General features: G+C 54.4%; 1 protein-coding gene across 3 annotated transcripts in view; it reads right to left on the bottom strand.

The window, feature by feature from the left end:
• The window catches only part of CACNA1S (calcium voltage-gated channel subunit alpha1 S), a 47,801-nt gene that overhangs the window by 15,718 nt on the left and 9,307 nt on the right, over positions 1 to 22,776 (bottom strand). For all 3 annotated transcript variants that reach the window (XM_075173952.1, XM_075173953.1, XM_075173954.1), the window contains exons 3-28: positions 18,708 to 18,847; positions 18,013 to 18,146; positions 17,266 to 17,418; positions 16,773 to 16,978; positions 16,084 to 16,187; positions 14,157 to 14,305; positions 13,062 to 13,143; positions 12,372 to 12,532; positions 11,430 to 11,655; positions 10,671 to 10,878; positions 10,220 to 10,340; positions 9,618 to 9,732; positions 9,401 to 9,494; positions 8,563 to 8,632; positions 8,194 to 8,326; positions 7,805 to 7,934; positions 6,982 to 7,041; positions 6,248 to 6,354; positions 5,753 to 5,840; positions 5,381 to 5,488; positions 4,486 to 4,538; positions 4,068 to 4,214; positions 3,591 to 3,792; positions 1,980 to 2,138; positions 1,525 to 1,635; positions 938 to 1,021 (exon numbers count right to left, since the gene is read on the bottom strand). In XM_075173952.1, the coding sequence (XP_075030053.1) occupies positions 938 to 1,021; positions 1,525 to 1,635; positions 1,980 to 2,138; positions 3,591 to 3,792; positions 4,068 to 4,214; positions 4,486 to 4,538; positions 5,381 to 5,488; positions 5,753 to 5,840; positions 6,248 to 6,354; positions 6,982 to 7,041; positions 7,805 to 7,934; positions 8,194 to 8,326; positions 8,563 to 8,632; positions 9,401 to 9,494; positions 9,618 to 9,732; positions 10,220 to 10,340; positions 10,671 to 10,878; positions 11,430 to 11,655; positions 12,372 to 12,532; positions 13,062 to 13,143; positions 14,157 to 14,305; positions 16,084 to 16,187; positions 16,773 to 16,978; positions 17,266 to 17,418; positions 18,013 to 18,146; positions 18,708 to 18,847 (3,345 nt within the window). The remainder of the gene's footprint in view (positions 1 to 937; positions 1,022 to 1,524; positions 1,636 to 1,979; positions 2,139 to 3,590; positions 3,793 to 4,067; positions 4,215 to 4,485; positions 4,539 to 5,380; positions 5,489 to 5,752; positions 5,841 to 6,247; positions 6,355 to 6,981; positions 7,042 to 7,804; positions 7,935 to 8,193; positions 8,327 to 8,562; positions 8,633 to 9,400; positions 9,495 to 9,617; positions 9,733 to 10,219; positions 10,341 to 10,670; positions 10,879 to 11,429; positions 11,656 to 12,371; positions 12,533 to 13,061; positions 13,144 to 14,156; positions 14,306 to 16,083; positions 16,188 to 16,772; positions 16,979 to 17,265; positions 17,419 to 18,012; positions 18,147 to 18,707; positions 18,848 to 22,776) is intronic.

The raw sequence follows: 22,776 nt of genomic DNA, 5'->3' as shown, positions 1-22,776 counted from the left end.
CATGCGAAGTCACTAACGAGGGTTAATCTATAAACTACCTGATCCTACAGCTGCTTCTAGAGTTACCATCAGATCTGTTAAATGCAGCACACGACCTCCCAGTGCAGAGGGGCATTTTCAGTGCTAGACACGGGCTGTGGATGTCCCAGTGCTGTGAAAGGCATTGGCACACTGGCTTCCTAGCACTGCTCTGAAAATGCTCCCAGCAGAGCACTTACCATATAGCCACTGCCTGCAGCCACCCAGCCACACAGTTTATATGGTGTAGAGCTTCTGAAATAGTGTATAGAGTATACACGTGCACACATATACAGTCAGTATGTGTATATGTATGGATCACTGTATAAAGGGACACATGCAAAGCAAATGCCTTGAAATTTGATGTGTCTGATCCTCCCCTGGCATGGGACAGCAGTGTCCTGTGGGTACAGGGAGCTGTGGGAACCCTTTTTCTTCCCACCTGCACTGATCTGAGGCTGAATGTGTGGGTGACTGCCTGTCCAGGCGCGCGCAAGGCGAAGACAGGTAGGATGAGTGGGGCAGGGGCTGGCACATGTCCTGCTGCTCATGGTCCAGTTCTGAGCGAGTAGACTGTTTTCCACAGGATCCCAGTGCCTACAGATTCAGGGGAAGGGAGGGGGCAATGTGACATATTGGCTGGCTGGAGATGGTCCCCTATGTTTAAACAATGCTTTAAGGTCCACAGGGTCACGGCTGTGATCTCCACACACTCATGCCACAAGCTGATCCTGGCTTGTCCCTCATCAGAACCAAGCAGAGCAGGGAGAGAGGAGAGGACACCAACACTCTGCAGAGCTGGACACCACACCGGCATCCCTGTCTCTCCCCAGGGCAGGCGCTGCGGCACAGCCTCAGGCAGGTGCTGGCAGCGGTGCTCTGCAGGGACACCCTCGTGCCCAAGCAGCCTGACACTTACATCAATCTCGCTGAGGATGACATCAATGATGCTGCCAATCACTATGAGGAAGTCGAAGACATTCCAGGGGTCCCCGAAGTAGCCCTGCCAGGGAAGAGCCAGAGCAGAGGAGTGAACATCCAAGGGTTAAGTTGAGGAGGAGAAAGATGCTGGACCCCAAAGGAAGGAGTGCCAGAAAGATCACCAGTGACTCTGGCACCTCAGGAAGAGCCAGAAGAAGGGATGGTGGTCAGATCTTTTACCCTCTGGTCAATTGTTTGGTCCTGTCTTGCAATGCTGTGAAATGAGGAGGGTGGATCAAGGTGGCTATAGCTATGACCCCACCAGTGACAGATGACCCTGAAGATGGGAACAATGGCCAGTTGGATTGGGTTGGATTTGGCTAGCAAGGCTAGCCCTGACAAAACAGCCCTTCCAGAAACTCACAGGTCCTGCGCATGGGGGTTCCCAAGGGTCTCACAAGAAGTTCTCTCGAGTTGCAGGTCTGGGGGTGCTTGTACTCGAGAGATGCCAAATGCAGGGTAAACGGATCCCCCTGGCCTGGCCTGAGGCCCTCCCCTGCTCTCTGGACCATGCCGTCCTCTCACCTTGGCTTTAAAGGCCATGAGCTTGAGGATCATCTCCAGGGTGAAGAGGATGGTGAAGGCCACGTTGAGGATGTCTGAGATGTGGTTCATTTCTGCAGACTGGTTGTAATGCTGAGGAGAAGGCAGAAGGAGCCACGCTAGCCCACGGCAGGTCCAGCCTCTGTTGTGAGCTCAGAGGTGTGTGCTGGATGCAGACCCACCTCCCACAGACCTATGGCTCAGCAATGGTCAGCAAAAAGGAAATTTCCCCCCTGCAGCCCTTTCTCTGGGCTCCCCACATCCAACCAGTCCCATTTTCCCCCTATCCCCAGGGGTCCTGAGCACACACCACAAGCTTTGCTGTGTAGGAAAGACCTTCTATCCAGAAGGTCTCTTGGAGGTGGCAAGGTTGAGCTAGCCCATCCGCTGCCGTGGACACCCCTTCACCACCCGTGGTGGGCATTTGTGCCGCTTACCTGCATGCCCAGGCAGATGGTGTTCAGCAGGATCAGGAAGAACATGAGGTACTCAAAGTAGGAGGAGGTGACCACATACCAGATCTGGTACTGGTAGGGGTTCTTGGGGATGTAGCGCCGCAGCGGGCGAGCCTTCAGCGCATACTGCACACACTGGCGCTGGAGAGGGGAGGGCACGTGTGATCCCATAGTGGGGCACAGGGAAGTGCCAGGGGCACAGGCACAGAGTCAGCACCACCCCCAGGCAACACCGCATGTCCCCACAGACACAAGTTGGATCCCGCCCTTCTCTCTCAGCCCAGCGACATGGGCCAGGGACAGTGATGGTTCAAGTAACTGCTGTGCTTTCTGCAAATACACCCCCAGAGTATCCACATGGGACCAAATTTCCAAAGCCACCGCTTGCCTCCAAAGATTGCCATGCTGCCCTTGTACCGACCCCTCGAGTCCTGAGCCCGCCTGGTTATCATGGCACTTTCCCAGGGTCTCTCAGGACTGGCCAAGAGCAGCCTGAAGACACCAGGGGCGAAGGAGGCACTGAGTTTTCTCTCTGCACCTGAGAGGTGCTGACCAGGCTCTTCCCCTCCCAGCAGGCCAGGGCCATCTCTGTTGGCTTCATGTGCACTCACATCATCCCCGGCACCCTCAGCTCAAGGTGCCTGTGCTGCATCTGCAGGCTTGCTCAGCACATGAGCATGCCAACATGTCCTCTGGGCCAGCAGGCACCCCTGTCTAGCTGTCTTCCCCAGTGCGTGCCACGTCCTCTGCCAATGCCGGTCTCGCTTCTGCTGCTTTCAACCTTGATGTCACCAGCCAGGATCACAGCATGACAGCATCACAGAAGGGTTGACAGTGGAAGCTGCCTCTGGAGATGGTCCAGTCAAAGCTCCCTGCCCAAAGCAGGGCCAGCTAGAGCGCATGTTGCCCAGGATTGTGTCCAGCTGGGTTTTAATACCTCCAAAGATGGAGACTTCACAACCTCTCTGGGCAACCTGTTCCAGAGCTTGACCACCCTCACCATAAAAAAGGGGTTTTTTTAATGTTTAAATGGGATTTCTTGTTTTCTTCATTTTGTCCCCATTGCCTTTTGTCCTGTCACTGGGCAAAACGAAAAAAAGCCTGGCTCCATCTTCTTTACACCCTCCCATTAGGTATTTATACACATAGGTAAGATCCCTATGAGCCTTCTCTTCTCAACACCAAACAGACTCAGCTTTCAGCCTCTCTTTATATGAGAGATGCTCTAGACCCTCAGTCATCTCAGTGATGGAGATGGAGTCTTTGCTGGACTCAGTCCAGTACATTCATGTTGCTTTTGTACTGGGGAGCCCAGAACTGGGCACAATCCTCTGCTCCAGCTCAGTCTGGGCACCCTGTCTGCACCAGAAGGCCCACTCCCTAGTTCTGGTCCACTCTGCCCTTCCCTTGGAAGATTTGTGTTGTGCCAGGCATGGGTCCGGCTGACCCTGCCCCAGCAGCAAACAGACCTGGGGCAGGTTCAACTCATCTGCACCAGCAGTGCCACCACTAGGGGCTGATCCAAATCAGCCAGCCCCAGCAGTGCCAGATCCAGGGCTGGTCCACCTTGCTCTGTCCCAGCAGTCCCATTACCTGGTTCTTGTCCAGCTCACAGTTCTTGTACTCGCTCTCCCCCTGCTCCTGGAAGGTGACAATGACAAAGCCCACAAAGATATTCATCATGAAGAAGGCAATGAGGATGATGTAGATGATGAAGAACATTGCAATCTCCACCCGGTAGTTATAGATAGGGCCTGTATCCTCAGCATTAGTGTCAATGGCCATGTATAGCAGCCTACAGGAGGGAAAGTGAGGCAACAGAGATCCTAATTAGGTGGGAAAGACCGTCTCTCCTCTTGAAAGTTATGGAGAGCTCTGGGGACATCCCAAATCCAACAACAGTGGGACAGGGCTGCTGGGATGACCTTGTCAGCTCCACAGCCACTGCCAGGATGGCTAGCCCTGCCCCTCAGCCTGGGCAGCTCTTCTTTCTTTACCATGGCCTGTGGCAGTGACCTGCTCCCAGCACAGACCCGTCCCTCTGCAGGCCCTGCACAGAGCCAGACTCACTCTGGCCAGCCCTCGAAGGTGGAGACAGTGAAAAGTGACATCATGGCTGAGAAGACGTTGTCGAAGTGGAAGTTGCTGTGCAACCAGACACGCTCCTGTAGCTCAATCTGCGTGGGGTCTCCGTCCACGTAGTTGATGAAATAACCCCTGCAGCAGAAGGGATGCAGTGCTCACTGGGCAGGGCCCCCTTCAGCCCACCCGCTGTGGCGCTGGCCCAGGGCTTTTTGGTCCCTGGGAAGGGAGGACAGCCTTGTGCTTGTTTCTGGTTTACCCCAGGGTGAAGGAGAACAGCACAAGACCCCAGCCCCACTTTTTGGATGCAACATCCCCATGCAGGAACACAAGCGGCCCCTGCCACACGCCCCCCTCCCATCCCTGGCCACTGTCCTGCCAGGGCTAAGCTGAGGAGAGCTCTTACCTGCACTCTTTCTCCGTCATCTTGGATGGATCTGTGCATCTATAGAACTTGCCCTGCATTTAACAGAGATCAGAAGAGGCTATGATTTTGCTGTGACTTCAGAAGCCCTGAGGAGTTTTGACTTTTTCACAGCTGCAGTCAGTCCCCACTCTGCCTCTATGATGATTCTGGCCCCTGCCTCACACCACCGCTGGGTTTCCCACTCCGAATGCCAACGCGACCCAGTCCACAGGGTGTTTCAGGAGCCATGGCAGACCCTGGGGTCAATCCCAGACTGAGACATGCCTAGTGATGGGAACAAATCTTCCAGGGCCCTGAGCTGAGATCTAGCTAGCTTATCCTATCTGAGAGCCAACCGTTTGGAAAATAGGGAAGAAAGCAGTAACCACAGAATTAACTAAAAGTTAAGGTATGCTAACAGGTCTGCTCAGTCTGCAGGGTGTCCTGAAAGCTCTCCCCAGCTGGGAATTTAAGCTCAATCATTAGAACAAAGCTGAGGTCAGCCGAGGCCACCTCTGCCTTGGAGCAGCCAAGGCCCAGAGAGAAGGAGTAGTGCTGTGAAAAAGGAAACACTTTGCATCCAAAGTGCAGAGGAAGTCAGAAGCATTTGCCGCCTTAGAAAGGGGAAACTGAGGCACTAAGTGGGGCAAGGCAGCTGGTCACTTTACATGTGCTGTCTGGACCTAACAGTATTCTGGGTGTTTCCTGCCCTCCTCCCACTGCAGGCTCTTCTGCCAGGAGGTCTGGTGCAGGCAGGTCTTCTTGCAGAGCACAGAGTATGGCCTGTGCTGACCTCAACACTGAGAGACACCATTCCCAAGGGCTATGACTAGAAGAGCCTGTCCAGGATGTGCCTGAGCAGAACGTCTCTCCTCCCCTCTGATACACCTCTCACCTTGAAGAGCTGGACCCCGATGCAGGCAAACATGAACTGCAGCAATGTCGTGACGACCACAATGTTACCGATAGTCTTGATGGCCACGAACACGCACTGGACCACATGCTGCAGAGGTCGAGGACAGTACACACATGAGCATGCCTGCGGCAAGCCCCTGCTGCATGTCCCACACCCTCTCACTGCAGGGATGGGCCCCAGGAAGAATGGGAGCCTGCTGAGAGCTGTGGGATGGGGCAGACCCCTTCCACAGACAGGGAGTGGGAATTGGGTTCCTGGCGTTGCAAACCCCACAGGGCGTGGTGCCTGCCACATAACCTCCCGGCAGGACTCCCATGGGCTGAGGACCCCCAGACCCAGCCTCCCTCTTACCTTCAGCCCCTTTGCCCTGTTAATGGCTCGCAGGGGCCTCAGCACCCTCAGCACCCGGAGGATCTTCACCACTGAGATGGCACTGGACCTGAGGAGGAAGGCAGAGCTGAGATGGGGCGATTCCTCTGCCCAGGCCAGCCTGGCACAACCAGGCTGGGACCAGGGGTGAGGGGCAAGGGATGGCAGAGACATGCAAATGTCACTAAGCCATCACCCCACATAAGGCCAAGGGTCACTGACAGCTGGAGAAAGCAGCTCGAAATTGAATTCCTACCCAGATCTTCACCTTTGACACTCGAGGAGTTTGCCTCCCTGCCTCCCAGTTGTCCATGCCCTGTCCCCCTAAGCTTGACTTTATGGACACTAACACATGGGCTAATGCCCAGACCTTGGGCTGGCTGCCCAGCCCATCCAGCACAAAGAGCTGCAGCACCCCAGCTGCCCTGCCAGGCTAAACAGACCAGTGCCCACCCCGCGAAGCATGGAGGTGCTTACTCAATTCCCATGGAGATGAGGGAGACAGCGACCACCAGCAAGTCGAGGATATTGAAAGAGTTCCTGCAGAAGGAGCCTTTGTGCAGGAAAGCACCATAGGCTGTCATCTGGGGAGCAGAAGGAGTTAGGAGAGAGGCCAGGCAGGGCTTGGGGGCATGGTCCCTCCACAGCCCTGGGGCAGACAAGGCACAAGGGGCTTCTCACAGCTCCATGGCCTGGGGACCCTATCCTGCTCAGACCTCTACCTCTGCAGCCAGGCAGGAAGCTGACTTCAGCTGGAAATCCTCTGTACCGTATTGGCTGGAGACAAAATACTTCCCAGTCATTCAGCAAATTAAAGAGGAGCGGAGTAAAGAGACTTGGAGGGGGAGCAACATGCAGCAGCTGCTTGAATTACTGTTTTACTCCACGGATTTCTATTGCTTTCTCTTTCTCAAAGTTTTTCTGAAGGACACGTCAGAACGAAAATGCTGGTGCCATGGCCCATCTGTCCCTGTGCTACAGCACAGCTGACTTGGCTGCCTGGCCTCGCTGGAGGGGACACGTGGCCTCTGGAGCAGGTCACACACCACCTAGACTGCATGAACTCCGCGGACGTGCGGATCAGCCGGCAGCTTCTCCTCACTGGGACCTTGAGCTTGTGCCCAAAGAGCACGAATGCCCATGGCCAGAACAGTCTAGACCCATACGCTGGGTCATGCGCACAGCCAGGACCACGGGGCAGAGGGACTCACCTTCAAGACAATTTCAACTGTGAAGACAGAGGTGAAACCAATGTCAAAGTATCCGAGAATCTGGGGACAGAAGCACCAAAACTGGATGAGATTTGGGTGACACAGGAAATGCTCCAGTGTGTTCAAGCATCCTGGCATGGTGGTTTTGCCCTCCACTCTGTGGATTGGGGAGCCCATCTAGCTCAACAGAGCCTGCAAATCCAGTGCCAAGAAGACTCCTGAACTTCCCTCAGCGTTGCTGACTTTCCCCAGTGCATGATCCAACCTGCAGCCTGGGACCAAGCTCTCAGTTTCCAAGTGAGAGAGACTTGTCCTGATTCACCTGAAAGCATCTGATCCCCAAAAGCACTGAGTGCCCTGGGAAGCTGTCGCATGTCCCAGTCCCTGCCAGACACCGCACAGGTGCAGACCCATTTGTGCCTCCTTTGGCTAGACCTGTGGCTACCACTGCTCCATGCCAGCAGCATTTCAGGGTGCTGCACACACCAGTGGTCCAGTTTGCCACCTCAGAGGATGTCCCTATCTCCAATAAGCCACCACAGCATTGAAGCAAGGTAATCTCGCACACCCTGTCAGGTGGATCTCTTCACCCAGAAGTCAAACTGAGACATGTAGCAGTAAAGACTTGTCCCAGCTGTGCCCTGAATGGAAAACAGAACCAGCCTCTACTCCCAGAGCGTATTGCCCTCCCAGAGGTAGGGATGAAATCACAGCTACCTGCCCAGGCATGACATGTGGCAAGCAGGTCTCTGTTTCCTGGGGAGCTGGGGGCCTCCATGAGGTCTCCCCCACCCATCCCAACCCTCCACAGCTACATGGGCACCTGGTTACGGAAGGACTCGGCCCGGATGGGATCCTCGGCTGCCAGTGAGATGCTGCTGAGCAGAATGAAGAGCAGGATGAAGTTGGTGAACCAGGTGGCATTGACAATTCTGTGGCACAGCATCCGAAACCTGCCAGGGACAGAAACGGCATGAGATGCTGCAAGGGGCCAGAGGGACATCAGGCCATGGTAGCCTGGAAAAGGGTTATGGCCCTATGCATGAAGGGATGTCTGTGCCAGCCCTTCCACAGAGAAGACTTTTCCCAGTGAGCTGGCTCCCTTCTGAGCTGGCTGTTAAACACAAGTACGACCTCATTGGGAAGGGTCGGTGCCAGAGGTACTCGGGCCAGGCCTGGCTCCACAAGGCAGGGAGAAGGGTCAGTGCCTACTTGTTGGTTGGGCTGAAGATGAAGAAGGAGCTGGCTTCAGGCATGGGCACGGCCTTCTCTTTCAGCTGTAGCTCTGCGAGGGGACGTGGCCGAGGACTCAGGGGGATTTCGGGCTCGTCTTCCTCATCGTCACCTGCAGGGTGGCCACGAGGACAGAAAAGGAAAGAATCACCCAGAGAGGGAGAGGGAATGTGGCCTTATGGACAATCGTCTGACCCTGATCTGGCATCTGTGCCAGAAGGACCTCAGTATCCCGAGGCTGGCGGAGGGTCACCACATCCTTTGCTCCTCACAGAGACAGGGTTCTAGCACCATCCCTCTGCAGGGCCTCCCCAGCTTTCCTGCTGCCCTGCCAGGGGCAAGTCTTACCTGGGAAGTCTGCAGACGGGTAGGGGTCTTTGATCTCATTGACATTGGATTCAAATTCATCCACTTTTAACTGAAACAAGGGAGAGACAGAGAGGAGGACATGCAGCTGCATGTGCCAAATGTTGCATGTTGGCCAGACCCTATCATCTTGGAAGCCATGTGGGACAAGCAGTGTCTCTGCATTTGGCCCGTACAGCACCAAGCACATGGAGTCCTGGCCCAGGATGGAGCAGGGTGAGGGGAAACACCTCAGGAATGCTGCAGTCTGAGCAAAGAGCAATACCAAGAGGATGGGAGAGGGCAATGTGTACTGGACAAGAGCCTGAGGCCACGCATCTATACTACGGGTGGAATATGACATGGGGTGAGTTCTGGGTGAGTTCCCATGGAGCATCTCTGGAAAGTGGATAGGGAAGTAGCAGCTGGCGAGGTGCTTGCAAGAGGCAGTTCGGCACACAGTCAGCACAGCTGAACAGAGGGTTTTGCATACAGGGGATGCTGGTGTGAACATAAAGGAGGTCTGGGATGCTGCTGACCTGCTCTGCTCCCCTTCACACTGGTGTGCACCAGCCCATCTCAACCACTGACAACTGGCTGTGGCCAAGGAAATGAATCAGAGGAAAAGGATACCCAGCAATGGACCTGTTCCACCAGGCAACATGTCCTGCCTGGGCCCAGAGAGCCCCCATCACCAGAGGATGCTAAGGCAAGGAGCGATTCGGGCCCAGAAAAGTCCAGACCCAGGCTGGCTCCAAGCCTTTGTCAGTCCTGGCTGGTGGGAGGAAGAGCCTGGTCCCTCACCAGGAGCTCCCGAAGACCCAGCCCCACCAGCACTGACCTTGGCTGTTGTGGGAATCCCTTCTCCCTTCGCTTTCTGCTCAAGCTTCTTTGCCAGCATCTGCTTCTCATCTTCAGACTTCTCTGGGTAACCTCTGTGGGGAAAGGAGGGGAGAGCAGGAACTGAACTCTGGACAGGCATGAGCAATGCCGTTCTGTCCCCTCACACCAAAGAACCTGATTTGGGAGCTCCCACTGCTAGGGACTGCAGCACTCACCTGGACATCTTCCGCCGCTTGCGTTCCTCTGCTTTGGCCTTCTGGGCTAAGGTCAGACTCTCAGCCTCGGCCAGGTTATCAACTGCAATGGCCAGGAAGACATTGAGGAGGATATCTGGAGGGACAGCGCTAAGGACATCATTAACTTGGTTCAAATCTGGAGGATGTGGCCAGAGCTGCCCACGGTCTCCAGGGTGCCCTGAGAAATCTTCCTGGAGTTGAGCCCTTGAGACAACCCTGGCTGGTGATCCCTAACCTTGCACCCATCCTTGCGAGTACTGAGCTCTGGGCTGGCTGCCGTCTCTCTGCCTTAGCTCAGTCTGTCCAGCTCAGTCTTGTTACTGCATTGACTGATGGCTGAATCTATACCTGCTGGTCATCCAAACCTGCCCCATGGGGTGCTCTCCTCCAGACCTCAGCCACCACCAATGCAAGTCCTGAAGTCTGTGTTTTGTTCCCCTGCTGTTCAGAACTGAAAAGCTTAAGGCAAGCACTGAAAAGCTTAAGGAGGTCCCCCCTTCCCTGCCTTCACAGTCCTGTGTAGCTGATGCTATGGGGCTGGGTACAGGGAGCCTGGGCCTGGCTTCACAGGCAGAGGATACAGTTCCCACAAACGAAGAGGATGATGAAGTAGATGCAGACCAGCATGCCGGGAAAGGACGGGCCCCCATAGGCCATGATCCCATCGTACATGATTGAATTCCAGTCCTCTCCAGTCAGGATCTGGGAGCAGAGCAGAAATAAGGAGTCAAGAGCCCCCGCAGCAGAGCATGGCAGAACCCCACAGCTCGATCCTGCCCTCCCGGCTCCAGTGCCGAACCCTCACAGCCTCTAAAGCCCCACAGCCAAACCCCACCTCCCTGCTCCAGCCCTGAACCTGCACTACTGCTCATGACCCCAATTGCATTTCCCTGCTCCTGCCTCAAAGCCACATCACCTCCCACAAACCCACATCTCTCTAAGCCCCAGCTCTTGCCAGGAGACCCACGGCCCAGGCAAGATTCCCAGCACCCTGTCCTCCAGCTCCCTGCTGCACTTCCCAGAGCCCCATACCTGGAAGACACTGATGAGGGCCTGGGGGAAGTTGTCGAATGTGCTGCGCCGCACTTCCATGTCCTCAAAGTCAAACTTGCCCCCAAAGAGCTGCATGCCCAGCAGTGCAAAAACAATGATGAAGAGGAAGAGGAGGAGGAGCAGAGAGGCAATGGAGCGGACCGAGTTGAGCAGGGAGGCCACCAGGTTGCTCAGGGATGTCCAGTACCTGGGGAGAGGAGAGAGAGGAGTGTGCGGGAGGTGAAGGAGTGGGAAGGCCATGGGCAGGACCAGGTGGGTGCAGGGAACAGACCGCCTGGCCCAGGGGGATGTGCCAGCAATCCAGCAAGGCGGGCTCTGAACCAGCACCACTCAGGATGGGCACTGGGATTGCTCTGGCTAGGTCCCAGGAGGTGGAAATGAAACTCCAGGCATGGTGTGACAGGCAAGACACCTTGCTGCCTGCACAGGGCACCAGCAGGCAGGATGGGGAAGGGGGATGAACACACAGTGGGTTGGTGCCAGAAAGAGAAGCCAGGAGTCCTGGCCCACAGCACACCCATCTACAGCACCCCAGAACTTAGAGCAAGAGAGGGACCCCAGGATACTTCCAGCATGTCCTGCTCTGTCTTCCTTGCCACTTCCAGACCATGTTCTGGACACAAACCCCCAGCTTGGCCTTGTTCCTCCAACCAGGAGCTACCAGCTCTGCTCATGCTGCAGCCCTCCCCAGGGACAAGCCCAGTGATGCCTGGGGACCGCGAACCCCCAGCACCCAACCTGGTGATCTTGAAGATGCGGAGGAGCCGGATGCAACGCAGCACAGAGATACCCAGGGGTGACAAGGTGCCAAGCTCCACCAGGATGGTCTCCAAGATCCCCGCACACACCACGAAGCAGTCGAAGCGGTTGAAGAGTGACATGAAGTACTGGCGCAAGCCCAACGCGTACATCTTCAGCAGCATCTCAGCCACAAAGAGTGCTAGCAGCACCCTGTTGGCATTGTCTGGGATGGGAGATCCAGCCCATCAGAGTGTGGACCTCTTCATCTCAGCGTGGCACAGCAGGAAGGGAAGGAGGGCAGTGCTGCTCACCTCCCTTCTCAGCCCACCACTGAGCCCTGAGCTGCAGCAAATGCCATTTTTCAGGGAGCACACAGGAGAGGAAGATGAGGAAAAGGGCACAACTGTGTGCTTGTACGTGTGAGAGTGCAGCTGTACTGTGCATGTGAGTCCATGCAGTCCGTGCATATGTACTGGGCTATGCGTGTGTGTGTGTACGTGTGGCTGAGCTGTGTACACATATGCATAGCTGTACTCTGTGTGTCTGTGTTTGCATGTGGGAGGGTGCAGGTAGTGTGACTGCATGCATAAATGTGTGGCTGTACTGCATGAGTGCATGCAATGTGTGTTTGTGTGTACTGTGCATGTACAGGTGTAAATGTATACACTCTATGTGTGTTCATCATGCAAACCCATGTCCCTAAGAATATATATGCTGTGCATGTATAACTGTATGCACCACACATGTTCAATGTGCAGATTTGTGATAGTGCAGTGGGGATGGTGTACACACACTTGTGTGCAGGCTGTGTTTGTGTGCATGTGTCTAACGGCTCCTATGCCATGCCAGTGTGGCTATGCATGCACAGTAAGGGTGCACGCATATCTCTGGGGCAGCAGGGTGTCCAAGGCTGCTCTCAGCCTCAGGCTCTTCGCTCACCTTGCACGAGTGTTAGCCATTCTGGCTGGAAGTGGTGCTCAGAGGCAATGGAGAGGGTGTTCAGTGCCACCAGCAGGATGACAAGCCAGTAGAAGAACTTGGACTTCACCACATCCCTGCACTTCCTACGAAACATTCGGTTCCAACGCCTCCACTGACGGCTGGAGAGATGGCCAAAGGGTCAGCAGGGCCGGCTAGCAGGTCCTGCCCAGCCCATGGCTGTGCCTGCAGACTGTAGAGCAAAGCCATCCCTGCTCCCTTGTCCAGGGGCCTTCCCTGAAAAGGGCTGAGGAACATAACCCTCCCCTGGCACTTGGTGCATTCGCTCAGGCATTGCAGTTCATTCACACAAACACCTCCCGGGTCCTTTTTGGCCTACAGTCACCTCTGGTTGGCTGCTACAGGCCCAGCTCCTAAATCACAAGACATGCTGCATGGGCCATGAAAGGATGCTCGGAGCCTGGTCCCAAAGTGAAGAGGTTGTTCACCTTGAAGGGCTGTTTTGCCAGTACCAGAGCAAAATTCCGTTTGCTGTCTGCAGTATTTGCATCTCCTCCTGAGCACACAGCCCCTGGCTCCCCCCCAGAAACCGGTGGCTGACAAGAAAGCCTGGCCCAGCCAGCACAGCAAGCGAGAGACTGTGCAAGCCCACATGCAGAGCAGCAGATGGTTCAACCAGTGCATACTTACAAGTAGAGAATCCACTTGTTCATGCCCTCAATTTCATACAAGCTCTCTGTCTCTGACCCTCCTTCATCCGACGGCATCATACCTATGGAGGGAAAGACATCCCAGGCTTTCCATGGAGCCCTTGGGAAGAACACGTGGGAGGGAACCTCTCCCAGGAGCACATCAGGAAGAGCGTCCCCATCAGAAGTGAAGTCAAGAAATGCCATCCCAAGGAGACAGCAGTGAGAGTTTGGGCAGAAGGTTTTGAGTGTCAGGTGCGAACCAAGTAGGAGGCACCAGAAACACCCGCCCTGCAGCAAGAGCAGCAGCAACCCAGAGAGGCAGCCTAAACAGACAGCAGTGTGTATGTAGGCTCCGCCAATGCAAGACACTCCCAGCACAGAGAAAACTGGGGTCAGTTGTGACCTGAGCAAATGCTGAACTACAAGAGGTTTGTAAGAGCACTGGCCACAGATGTCGAAAAGGCATTTTGTCTTTCGCACTGTTTCCCAAGGCTCTTTGCACACATGTACCATCTCAGCTCGAGGCATCAAAAGTTATTTCACTAGGCAGGATGGCATAGCAGATACAGTGGCTCAGTGGCAGAGCTCCCCCGGCCTTGCTGAGCCTTTGGCTAGATGCATGTATATTCACCTCCTTCCCTGAGCCACTTCTAATCCCTCAAAATTGGCAAGCAATGGCAAGAAATTCATGCATCTGTTAGTGTGTGAGCTAGTAACCCTGCACTCTGCCCCTGCACACTGAAGTGGACATGCTCCTCACGGCTGCTCATGGCCATTTCAAGTGCATTTTGCCAAAGGAGACCTAGGCCTTGCTAGTAGTCTGCAAATATTAAAAACAGTGGTTCAAGTGGAGATTTAGCACGAGGGCCAAGTTATCACTAGTTTGGGTCAGATTCAATAAAATGATTCAGGAAAGAAAAAAAAAAGAGGAAGGAAACTGTTCTGCCGAAGTCAAAGCACTTTGTTTCATAGGTTTTCAAGCAAAACAAGTCTTTGTGACTTCTCCAAAGGTCTCTACTCTGCCTCTCGAGGATGCTCAGTGTTAGGAAGCCAACCCTCATGCTAAGGGTCTTCGATCAAGCAGAGGTGGTACCTTCTCCCCTGGCCCGGTCACTGTCCATGACCTCCGCGTGGGTGATCCAGTCCATGTAGCCCTTCAGATCCTCCTCCAGCTGCTGCTTCTCCCGCAGCTTCTGAAATGTGCCCCGTGACTTGGCCTTCTCACGCTCTTTGGTGAACTCACTGGGACAAGGCAAGCAGCAGAGTGAGACTCAGGAGGGGCATGGCGTGGAGGTCAGGTACCACAGCCCTGTGCCAGGCCAGTCGTTGCAGAAAGAAAAAAGCCTGAAATACCCTACCACCTAGTGCTACCACTAGATTGCTCTAGTGACTTTCCTCTTTCTTGGCCCTGTTCCATGATGCAAGATCATGGGGGATCATCACCTGGTGCCTGATGGCAGGCAGGGTATCTTCCCTGCCACTGGCTGCTCTTTGGGAGCTCATTGCTGCAGGACGCTGTGGCTGGACAGGCCAACTAACACTATAAGGCTGTGGGAGTTCTCTAGCCCTGCTAAGGATTAGAGCAAGTGGGGTCTCATTCATCTGCAGGGCAGAAAGCTGCCCCAAGCTCTCCATGTGGGGAAGGTGAGCTCATCACATGGTAAGTAAACAGGACACTCTTTTCATGGTAACATGGAAAAGACAGGTCTGCCAGTGCAGGGGGTCCCACTCTTCTCATTCTTTTTTAATTAATTTATTTTCTCTCCTGGTATCTGGCAGGACTGTAGATCTGCTGCCCAGCCAGTCTGGTGTTGCCATGTGTTAGTAATAGGGCTCAGACATTATAACAATAATTAGACATACTAAGCCTCAGGACTTGTCAGGCCTTGTCTGGATTTTCCTGATCTCAAGCATATTTTAGCTATATTTGCAAAAATTTTTCAGAAACTTTTGCAGTGCCTCCAACTTACTCTAGGATCAGATGACTATTGTCCAGCTCCTCCTGCTGTTACAGCCAACTTCATGCAAGGGTCAGGTGCCTGTGGTCTGTCTTGTGGTTTTGAGCTTGTTTTAGTTATATAATACCCAATTTGTTTTAACCTTGTGCAGTTGTATGGTTCTTGCCATAGAAGAGAACTAACAAATCCAAGTAATTAGGGTACAACTAACCCTATGAACTAATAGAGATGATGAGTGTGATCCACTTGCACACACAGGATTGAAATGTATAGAAAAGACCCTGAGCCTACACAGAACTGAGGAGAAAAGCCCCCCTCACTCCCCAGGACAATAAACACTTCCCAGCAACAAAATCGGGATGCTGACACCTCACCACAGCAATGCATAGTAGGTTGAGCGTTGCACCAGAGCTATTTTGTGCATAGCAGCTTTAACTGTACTACTAAGGGAATTAGCACTAATTGAGTCATTTGGCACAGAAGCGTTATGATCATTGTAACCAGACTGATGATAGCTCTTTGTTGTATTTGGATGAGACTGTTGAAGCATTAATTAGACTAACAATAATTCTCTTGGATCCCTTGCATTCATATCAAAGGTGTTTTCCTTAGGTTGGCCATAAGGAAATTGTGTGTGCTCACAACAGGATGGCAGCGCTGTGGGTACCAGTGAGAATGAGTCTCGACCCACACCCATGGGGTAAGAACTGCTGCTTTGAGCTCGCTGCTCAGCTTCTTTTGCTGTGAGTGCTGGCAGACCACACTACAAACACCTAATATTGTGCTCCAAGGCTGTGTTTGCTGACAGCTGCTTGTGCTACAGGGAAAAGATTTCTGTGTTAAGTGTTGAGCTAAAGTCTCAGACAGTCATGGACACCACACAAAAAGTAATTCAAAGTTCAGGGTTTCTAAGCATGCAAAAAAAGGGGAGAGGAATAGGAGAGGAAAAGGAACAGAAACTTTTCCAGGCTTTCTTCTTGCATAGTTAAAACCAGCCAATGTCCACACTCTGATCACGCTCACTAATCTGCTGGCAAAGAGAAAGGACAGGGTGGCACTTACCCACTGAGCACCCCCAGCACCAGGTTAAGAACAAAGAAGGAGCCAAGCAAGATAAGGCTGACGAAGTAGATCCAGGGCCATTCATTCCCAATGGCATCATTTACCTGGCAAGGAGAGAGGCAGATGAAGCATTCTGAACACACTGTCTGCTGTCTGTCTCCCCTTAGGGTCCCCTCAACAGCCTCTGGGAGCTTTGCTCCCTCTAAAGTGAGGGCTTGGGATGGTAGCAGATAAACCTGACTCTGAGCCCTCCCTCCTTATGACTGTGAATCTGGTTTTAGCGGAGGTAAGGCATTTTGGGAGCAGATTTAAACATCAGCCCCATGCCTAAGCCTCAGCAAGACAGTCTCCCAGGGACTGCAAAACACAGGGTTTTGCTGGAGAAGCATCCACCAGCCAGCCATTGCTGTGCCTGGTCTGTACCCCTTCGCAAAGGTGGGAGCTGGAGCACCCTCCTGTCTATCTGGAGAGTAAGGACAGCTTGAGCAGTGCCTGCAGAGATGCAGAAGATATGCCTGGTGCGCTATGGGATGTGCATCACAGTATGAAGCTTGGTGGGGGCAGGATGTCTTTCACTGGCGGAGAGACCCTATGGGGTCCTGTGTCCTGGAGGGAATTCCCTGCTCTGAGGCAGGACCAGCAGTGACAGCTGCCAAACTGGGCACCAAGCCCAAGCTGCTGGAGCCTACCCAGTAGAGGACTTCGGTCCAGCCCTCCATGGTGATGCACTGATAGACAGTCAGCATGGCAAAGCCAAAGTTATCGAAGTGAGTGATGCCATCGTTGGGCCCCGGCCAGCCACTTCGGCACTCAGTGCCATTGATGGTGCAGTGTCGCCCGTGGCCAGAGCTGGTGCATGGGGCTGGCTTCTCTGATGCCACCGTGGCAATCACATCTGAGGGGGAAAGCCATGGTGTGAGCAGCAGGTCAGGCCAAGTACAGCAGGTCCCAGCACCTCCCAGCCTCCTGCAGAAGCTTTCCAAAAGGGGTCCCTTTCACCACCTCCTCACACCACGTACCATCACCAAGCTGTGTGCTGTACCAAACATCCTTCAGTCCTGCCACACTCCCAGGCCTGATGCTGGTAAGTCCAGACTTTCTGCTACCCACAGAACCTCTGTGGTCCCCACAGCAGCCACACAGAGACATCTCTGCCATATCACCCCCCTGCCACAGCCCCACCTGTCCCAAGATAATAGCAGGTCTTGTGCATCTTGCCCTTGAAGAGTTCTTGCCCGACAATGGCATAGATGATGATCATGAAGAGGACCAGCAGGGCGATGTGGAGGAGGGGCACCATGGCCTTGATGATGGAGTTCAGGACGACCTGAAGGCCTGCACCAAGGAGAAGGGAGAGGAGGTCAACCACTTCCTAAACAGCTTTGGGTGCACCTTGCATTCCTGTCAGCCCCTCTGACAAGCAGCCTCTGAAATGCCTCGTGCCAAGAAAAGAGGGGCACAGGTGGGTTGGGACTGAAATCTCTGAAGCAAGAAATCCTTTCTCCACCCACTATGCAAGCATGCGGAAGACCCCAGCAGAGCCAGGCACCAGGCAGTGCTGGAGGCTGGTTCATGCCCCTCCATTTGTTCTGTTGCTCTCATCCTGGCTGTTTTCACGTGAGTTATGGGAGAAGGAGATCCCTGCCCTGAGAAACTAGAGTGAGGTCCTGGCCCCTTTCACGCTGGCCACCCACAGGTGCTGACACTGAGCCATGGAGGGAGGTCTATATATGCCAACCTGCAGATCCCCAGTGTTGACAACTGCAAACTGTAGGGATGAGCAAGAACCTGTGGCTCCTCCACACCCACCTTGTGGCTGGGCATGATCCAGCAGCAACAAGAAACCTGCCCCATGGCCCCCCACCCTAGCCAGGCAGCGGTTCAATCCACCCGCCAGTCCTTCACGCTGGCAGGGCGCCCAGCACCCACTCGGCACTCCGGACACCAGGCGCAGGGGTCTCAGCACACGAAACGCTCGCAGGGCCTTCACGTCGAAGCCGCCTTTTCCCCCTGAAGTCCCCCCCTGCTTCGCATTGACCTGCTCCAGCGTCATGGTGATAAGCCTGAAAGAGCCGGGGCAGAGAGCAGGAAAGAAAGGAGGAGAAGCAGAAGGAAGGACAGAGAGAAAGAGAAGGGCATGACGATGAACACCAAGAAATCTGTGCTAAGGATTCAGAGCTCTGCAGGCAAGAAAGCAAGGGACAGGACTGTACTAACCACGCGCTCAGCCTGACCCAGGAAACAGCTCTTGGGAACACTCGTGGTTGGGCACCCCTCCACTGGGTGCCACCTTCGCTGCTGAGCAGCCGGCAGCCCTCCCACCTCCTGGTGCCCAGTGGACCCTCTCCCTGTGTGCCAAAGCCCGGAGGACCCCATGCCACTCCCATTTTCCAGGGCAAGGAGTCCTGAGAGGCGTTAAGGAGTCAGACAGGAAGAAACAGGAGTTAGGGAGGATCCCAGGGGATGTCAGGGCATGAAAAAGGGGCCAATGCGAGAAGGCCATGAACTGAGTCTACAAGTTGCCCCCAAACCACCGCAGTCACTAGAAAAATCAATGTAGCTGATGGGCTATGGACCAGGCCTGGCACAAGCTGAGCACCAGCAGCTTCCCCTCCTTGCATTACCCTAGGGACACGATGGAGAAGTCAAGCACGTTCCAGCCGTTTCGGAGATAGGCATCCGTATGGAAAAGAAACCCGTAGGCAATTATCTTGAGCATCGCCTCAATGGCAAAGAAGATCAGGAAGGCGTATTCCATCTTCTCCTGGAGATTGGAAAGGCAAGCAGGAGAGGATGCTCCGTTAGAGCAGACTGTCACCTCCCTTGGCATCACCACCATGCACAGGCTGCCCCCCACATGTCTCTGGATCAGCCCTGCTGCCAACCCACCTGTGATCTCCCACACACACCAGGCAGCACTGTGGCTACCCTGGGCAGGAAGGGTAGTATGCTGAGCCACCACATGCTACTCTCTGGCCTGCAGCATGATCCCCTGCATCCCCTCAACGGCACGCTGCCAGGACATGGTCCTTACAAACTATGCCAGCAAAGCCACCGCTTCCCAACACAGCACCCAAAGGTGCCTGGCCCAGGGCACTGCACATCTCTGGTTCTCCTCCCTGTTGCCTCACCCTCCCATTCTCCCATAGCCTTCCTCCTGCAGGCAGCACTGACACCTTCTCCTCATCCTCTCCAGCTGAGGTCTTGCTGGGTATCTCCTGGAGACACCACACAGTCACCACGGGACAAGCCAGCTGCACTGTGGCTTCCCTTGTGCCCTGGGCTCCCAGGGAGGTGAGGCCTTGGGCTCAAGACCTCCTGCCTAATGCCGGATGTCTGCCTGGCAGAGTGAGCTGCTAGAAACTGGCCTGGGGGCTCTGCTGGGCAGAGGTGTTGCGCCCACTCCCAGGCGGGACCTGGCACTCCACTGCAGGGGCTCAGCACAGCCCTGCAGCCGCAGGGCTCAGAATAGCTTGTCTTTCCCCGCAGTGTGGCCAAGAGCTGCCTGTGCCCACCTGGTTCTGCCTGTCACTGCAATCACCGCCCTTGCTGCTGATGGCCCTTTCCAGACTGAGATTAAAATCCTTCCGAAGCAGCCAGATGGATGGGGGTATTTATATTTCTGGTTTCCCATGGCCTCTCTCCTCCACCTGCACCCCACGAAGGGCAAGGAGCATCCCTGCTTGGGCTCTGCAGGGGATTGCACCCAGAAAGGCAGAAATGTCTCTCTCAGGCCAAATTGGTAGCAGGGAAGGCTGCAAACACACCTTCCTCCCAGCGTCACTGTGGCTTGCCAAATGGAAAATGCTGTCCATTTAAGCAACCAGGGCCAGGGCTCAGACAGAAGCATCGCTTGCTCAATTACCATGTCCAAAAGCAGTGGCCATGCCAAGTGTCCCTGTACGACTGTCACCCATACAAGTGCCAATTCCTTGTTGGATCTGAGGGCAGCAATGGTAAGAGCAGAGACCTAAGCATTGAGATTATTGGTGTTACCAGGGCTGTCTTCAAGGTTTTAGCTAAGGCAACTCAATGCTGCTCGCCTCCCCCCCTTATCAGTGACAGATGCCCCCTGTCTCCAAAAGCTTGTCCTTGCAATCCCAGACATGTAAACACAATTATCATGAGGATCATTTCAGGTACAGAGGGACTGCAGAGCTGCAGCCAGTGGTGTGGTGGGGTATCTCCCCTGCTGTAAATGGAGGAGAAATAGGAGAACCCACTGCAAGCTACAGCAGCCCTGCAGCTGCCAAGGCCCAGGCTGGTGAGTGTCAGGATCCAACCTGGAGCCCCAGCATTGCAAAAGCTAATTCCTTGCCCTGCTTCATCCAGGGCATCCAGAATCAGGCGCCAGGGTCTCTGACTAGCAGGGATCTCCCTCTAAAAACCCCTTGCCCAGAATCAAAAAGTGACTCGCTGTTCCTTGGAGGTCCCTTTGAGAAGCCCAAACCAGATGAATGGTGCTTTGGCCAGCTCCAACAGTATTTGCTCACCATGTACAATCAGTGAGCAGCAAGTTTCAGATCTGGGCCGAGGGAGAGCCAGCAAGCAGCCCTCTGCCACCTGGCTACATTCCGCCCATCCTGGCAGAGGCAGTAACTGCAAATTTCCTTACAGTACCAGCTCACTTACAGTACCACCTTTGCAGACCCAGCCACATACACAGAGCTGGATCATTCTGATCTGTCCTGGTGGTGTAACCCCTCTAGTACAAGGAAAAGTCTTGGCACGGCCAGTATGAAGGTTCTATGCAGTGATCCATCAGTGCTGGCTGGAGGAATCCCCCATCACCTGTCCTACAGCTGTGGATCCACTTCCCCTGGCTTATCTGGCTGTAAACTGTGGGCAAATGCTGATGTTAGCAGAGCAAGAGAAGCCTGGCCCCTGACTATGACGACATCTCACAAGCATCTTGTGGGTTGAGGTAGGGTAGCATTTCAGTGGTGCAGGTATGGCAAACTTGCTCTGGATTCTCCAAGTGGTAGGTGTATCTGCAGGACACATACTGGCAATGAAACTCATATGGCCACAAAGCAATGTCCTGAGCCAGGGCAAACTTACTGCCGCCTTCGGATACCAGCAGAAAGAAGCTAAGAGATATTCTGTTCTGGCAGACTTTATACCAGCTCAAGCACCGCATGTCCTGCACCTGGTGCAGACCCCACTTCATGTGCCCAGGCTGATTTGAGAAGAAATCAGTCTTGCACTTCCCCCAGCTCTGGTGCTGCCCACGTTGCAGGTCAGCACAGAGACTGTGCACTCACGACCCAAGTGGCCACCCTGTGCCTGTGCCGTAAGGGAGACATGGCAGACCCTGCAAGCCAGGCACACACCGTGTACAGGCACAACTCCGCTGACTTCACTGAAGCCCTGGCCAGTTTCTAGCAGCTGAGGACCCGCCCTGTGCCACCACCACCCACCATCCCCTCATCACCCCCAGAATTCAGAGCTGGCCACCCAGGGTGGGAGGCTGCTTGGGGAAGGGCAGCAGGGCTGTCTGGCAGAGCTGGGATTGCGTGTATGAAGAGCCCAGCCTTCAAAAAGCCACTATAAAAAGATGCAGGTCTTTATAACACACCAGGCTGCTACAAACACACATGCTTCAACCGTGTTAGAGGACACAGAGTAACCTGACCTGTGGCTGGTGAATGAGCCGCAGAGCAGCAGAAATAACAGTGTGCACCATGCCAATGCAATGCAACATGACACAGCTCCAGCCTGCTCAGCAATGATGTCGGCTCCCAGCCCCTACAGCCATGCAGGGCTCTCCAGAATGAGCCCCAGCTCCATGTCCCTGGTGCCTCCTCCCAGGCAACAGGGGGAGCAGGGCTTGGATAAAGCCTCCCTGGCTGGCCAAAGTGGGGGATGGATGGTGAGGGGACAGTGTGACTGTAACACAGCCGGGTAGTTACCCCTGCTTCCCAGCAGAAGACATCCGCATGCAGTGGGATTCACAGCACTCGCACTCCTCCCTGACCCCTCCGAACTGTCCCCAGCCTCCTGCCTTCCTCCATGCCCTCTGTTCCCGGTCCTGCTCCTGCAGCATCAGCCCCTGCACCTCCCCTAGAGCCTCTTGGTCCCACTCAGGCCCTGCTCCCCTTTCCCCCTGCAGCTCCAGCCCGCACCACTTCCACTGTCTCACACCACCCTTTACTGGTAGGCTGAGGGATGGCCCTTGCCATGGCTGAGGCAGTTGTCACAGACCACAGGAGGTTTGAGGCTGGCAGGGATCTCTGGAGATCACCTAGTCCAAGCCCTTGCTGCTCAAAGCAGGGCCAGCTTACAGTGGGTTGCTCAGAAATTTGTCCATGCAGGTTTTTAATGTCTCCAAAGACTCCTCAACCCCCGTGGGCAACCTGTGCCAGTGTTTGGCTACCCTTACCAATAAAAATGCTTTTTGTATGTGCACCAATAGGTTGACCAGGATGCATGCATGGACTGCCTGTGCCAGGACACGCAGGACAGGTAGCTGTGCTGCTAAGTCTTTCATAAGGGCTTTTTAAACATAAAACACTTATAAGGGTGTTCTCCAGGGGCTTGTAGCAACCATACTTTGCAAAACGGAGTAGCTCTGTGTCTTTCTCCCCTCCCCTGAGACAAGCCCTGCAGATGTGAGAGGGAGAAGGGGACAGGATAGCTAATGAATGTATGGGAATGGAGTTACAGCCATCTCATAGGCTCCCCTTCCTTTGG

Source organism: Calonectris borealis, chromosome 26 (assembly GCF_964195595.1).
Source record: "Calonectris borealis chromosome 26, bCalBor7.hap1.2, whole genome shotgun sequence".
NCBI classification, from domain to species: domain Eukaryota; kingdom Metazoa; phylum Chordata; class Aves; order Procellariiformes; family Procellariidae; genus Calonectris; species Calonectris borealis.
This window is presented reverse-complemented; position numbering and strand designations above follow the sequence as displayed.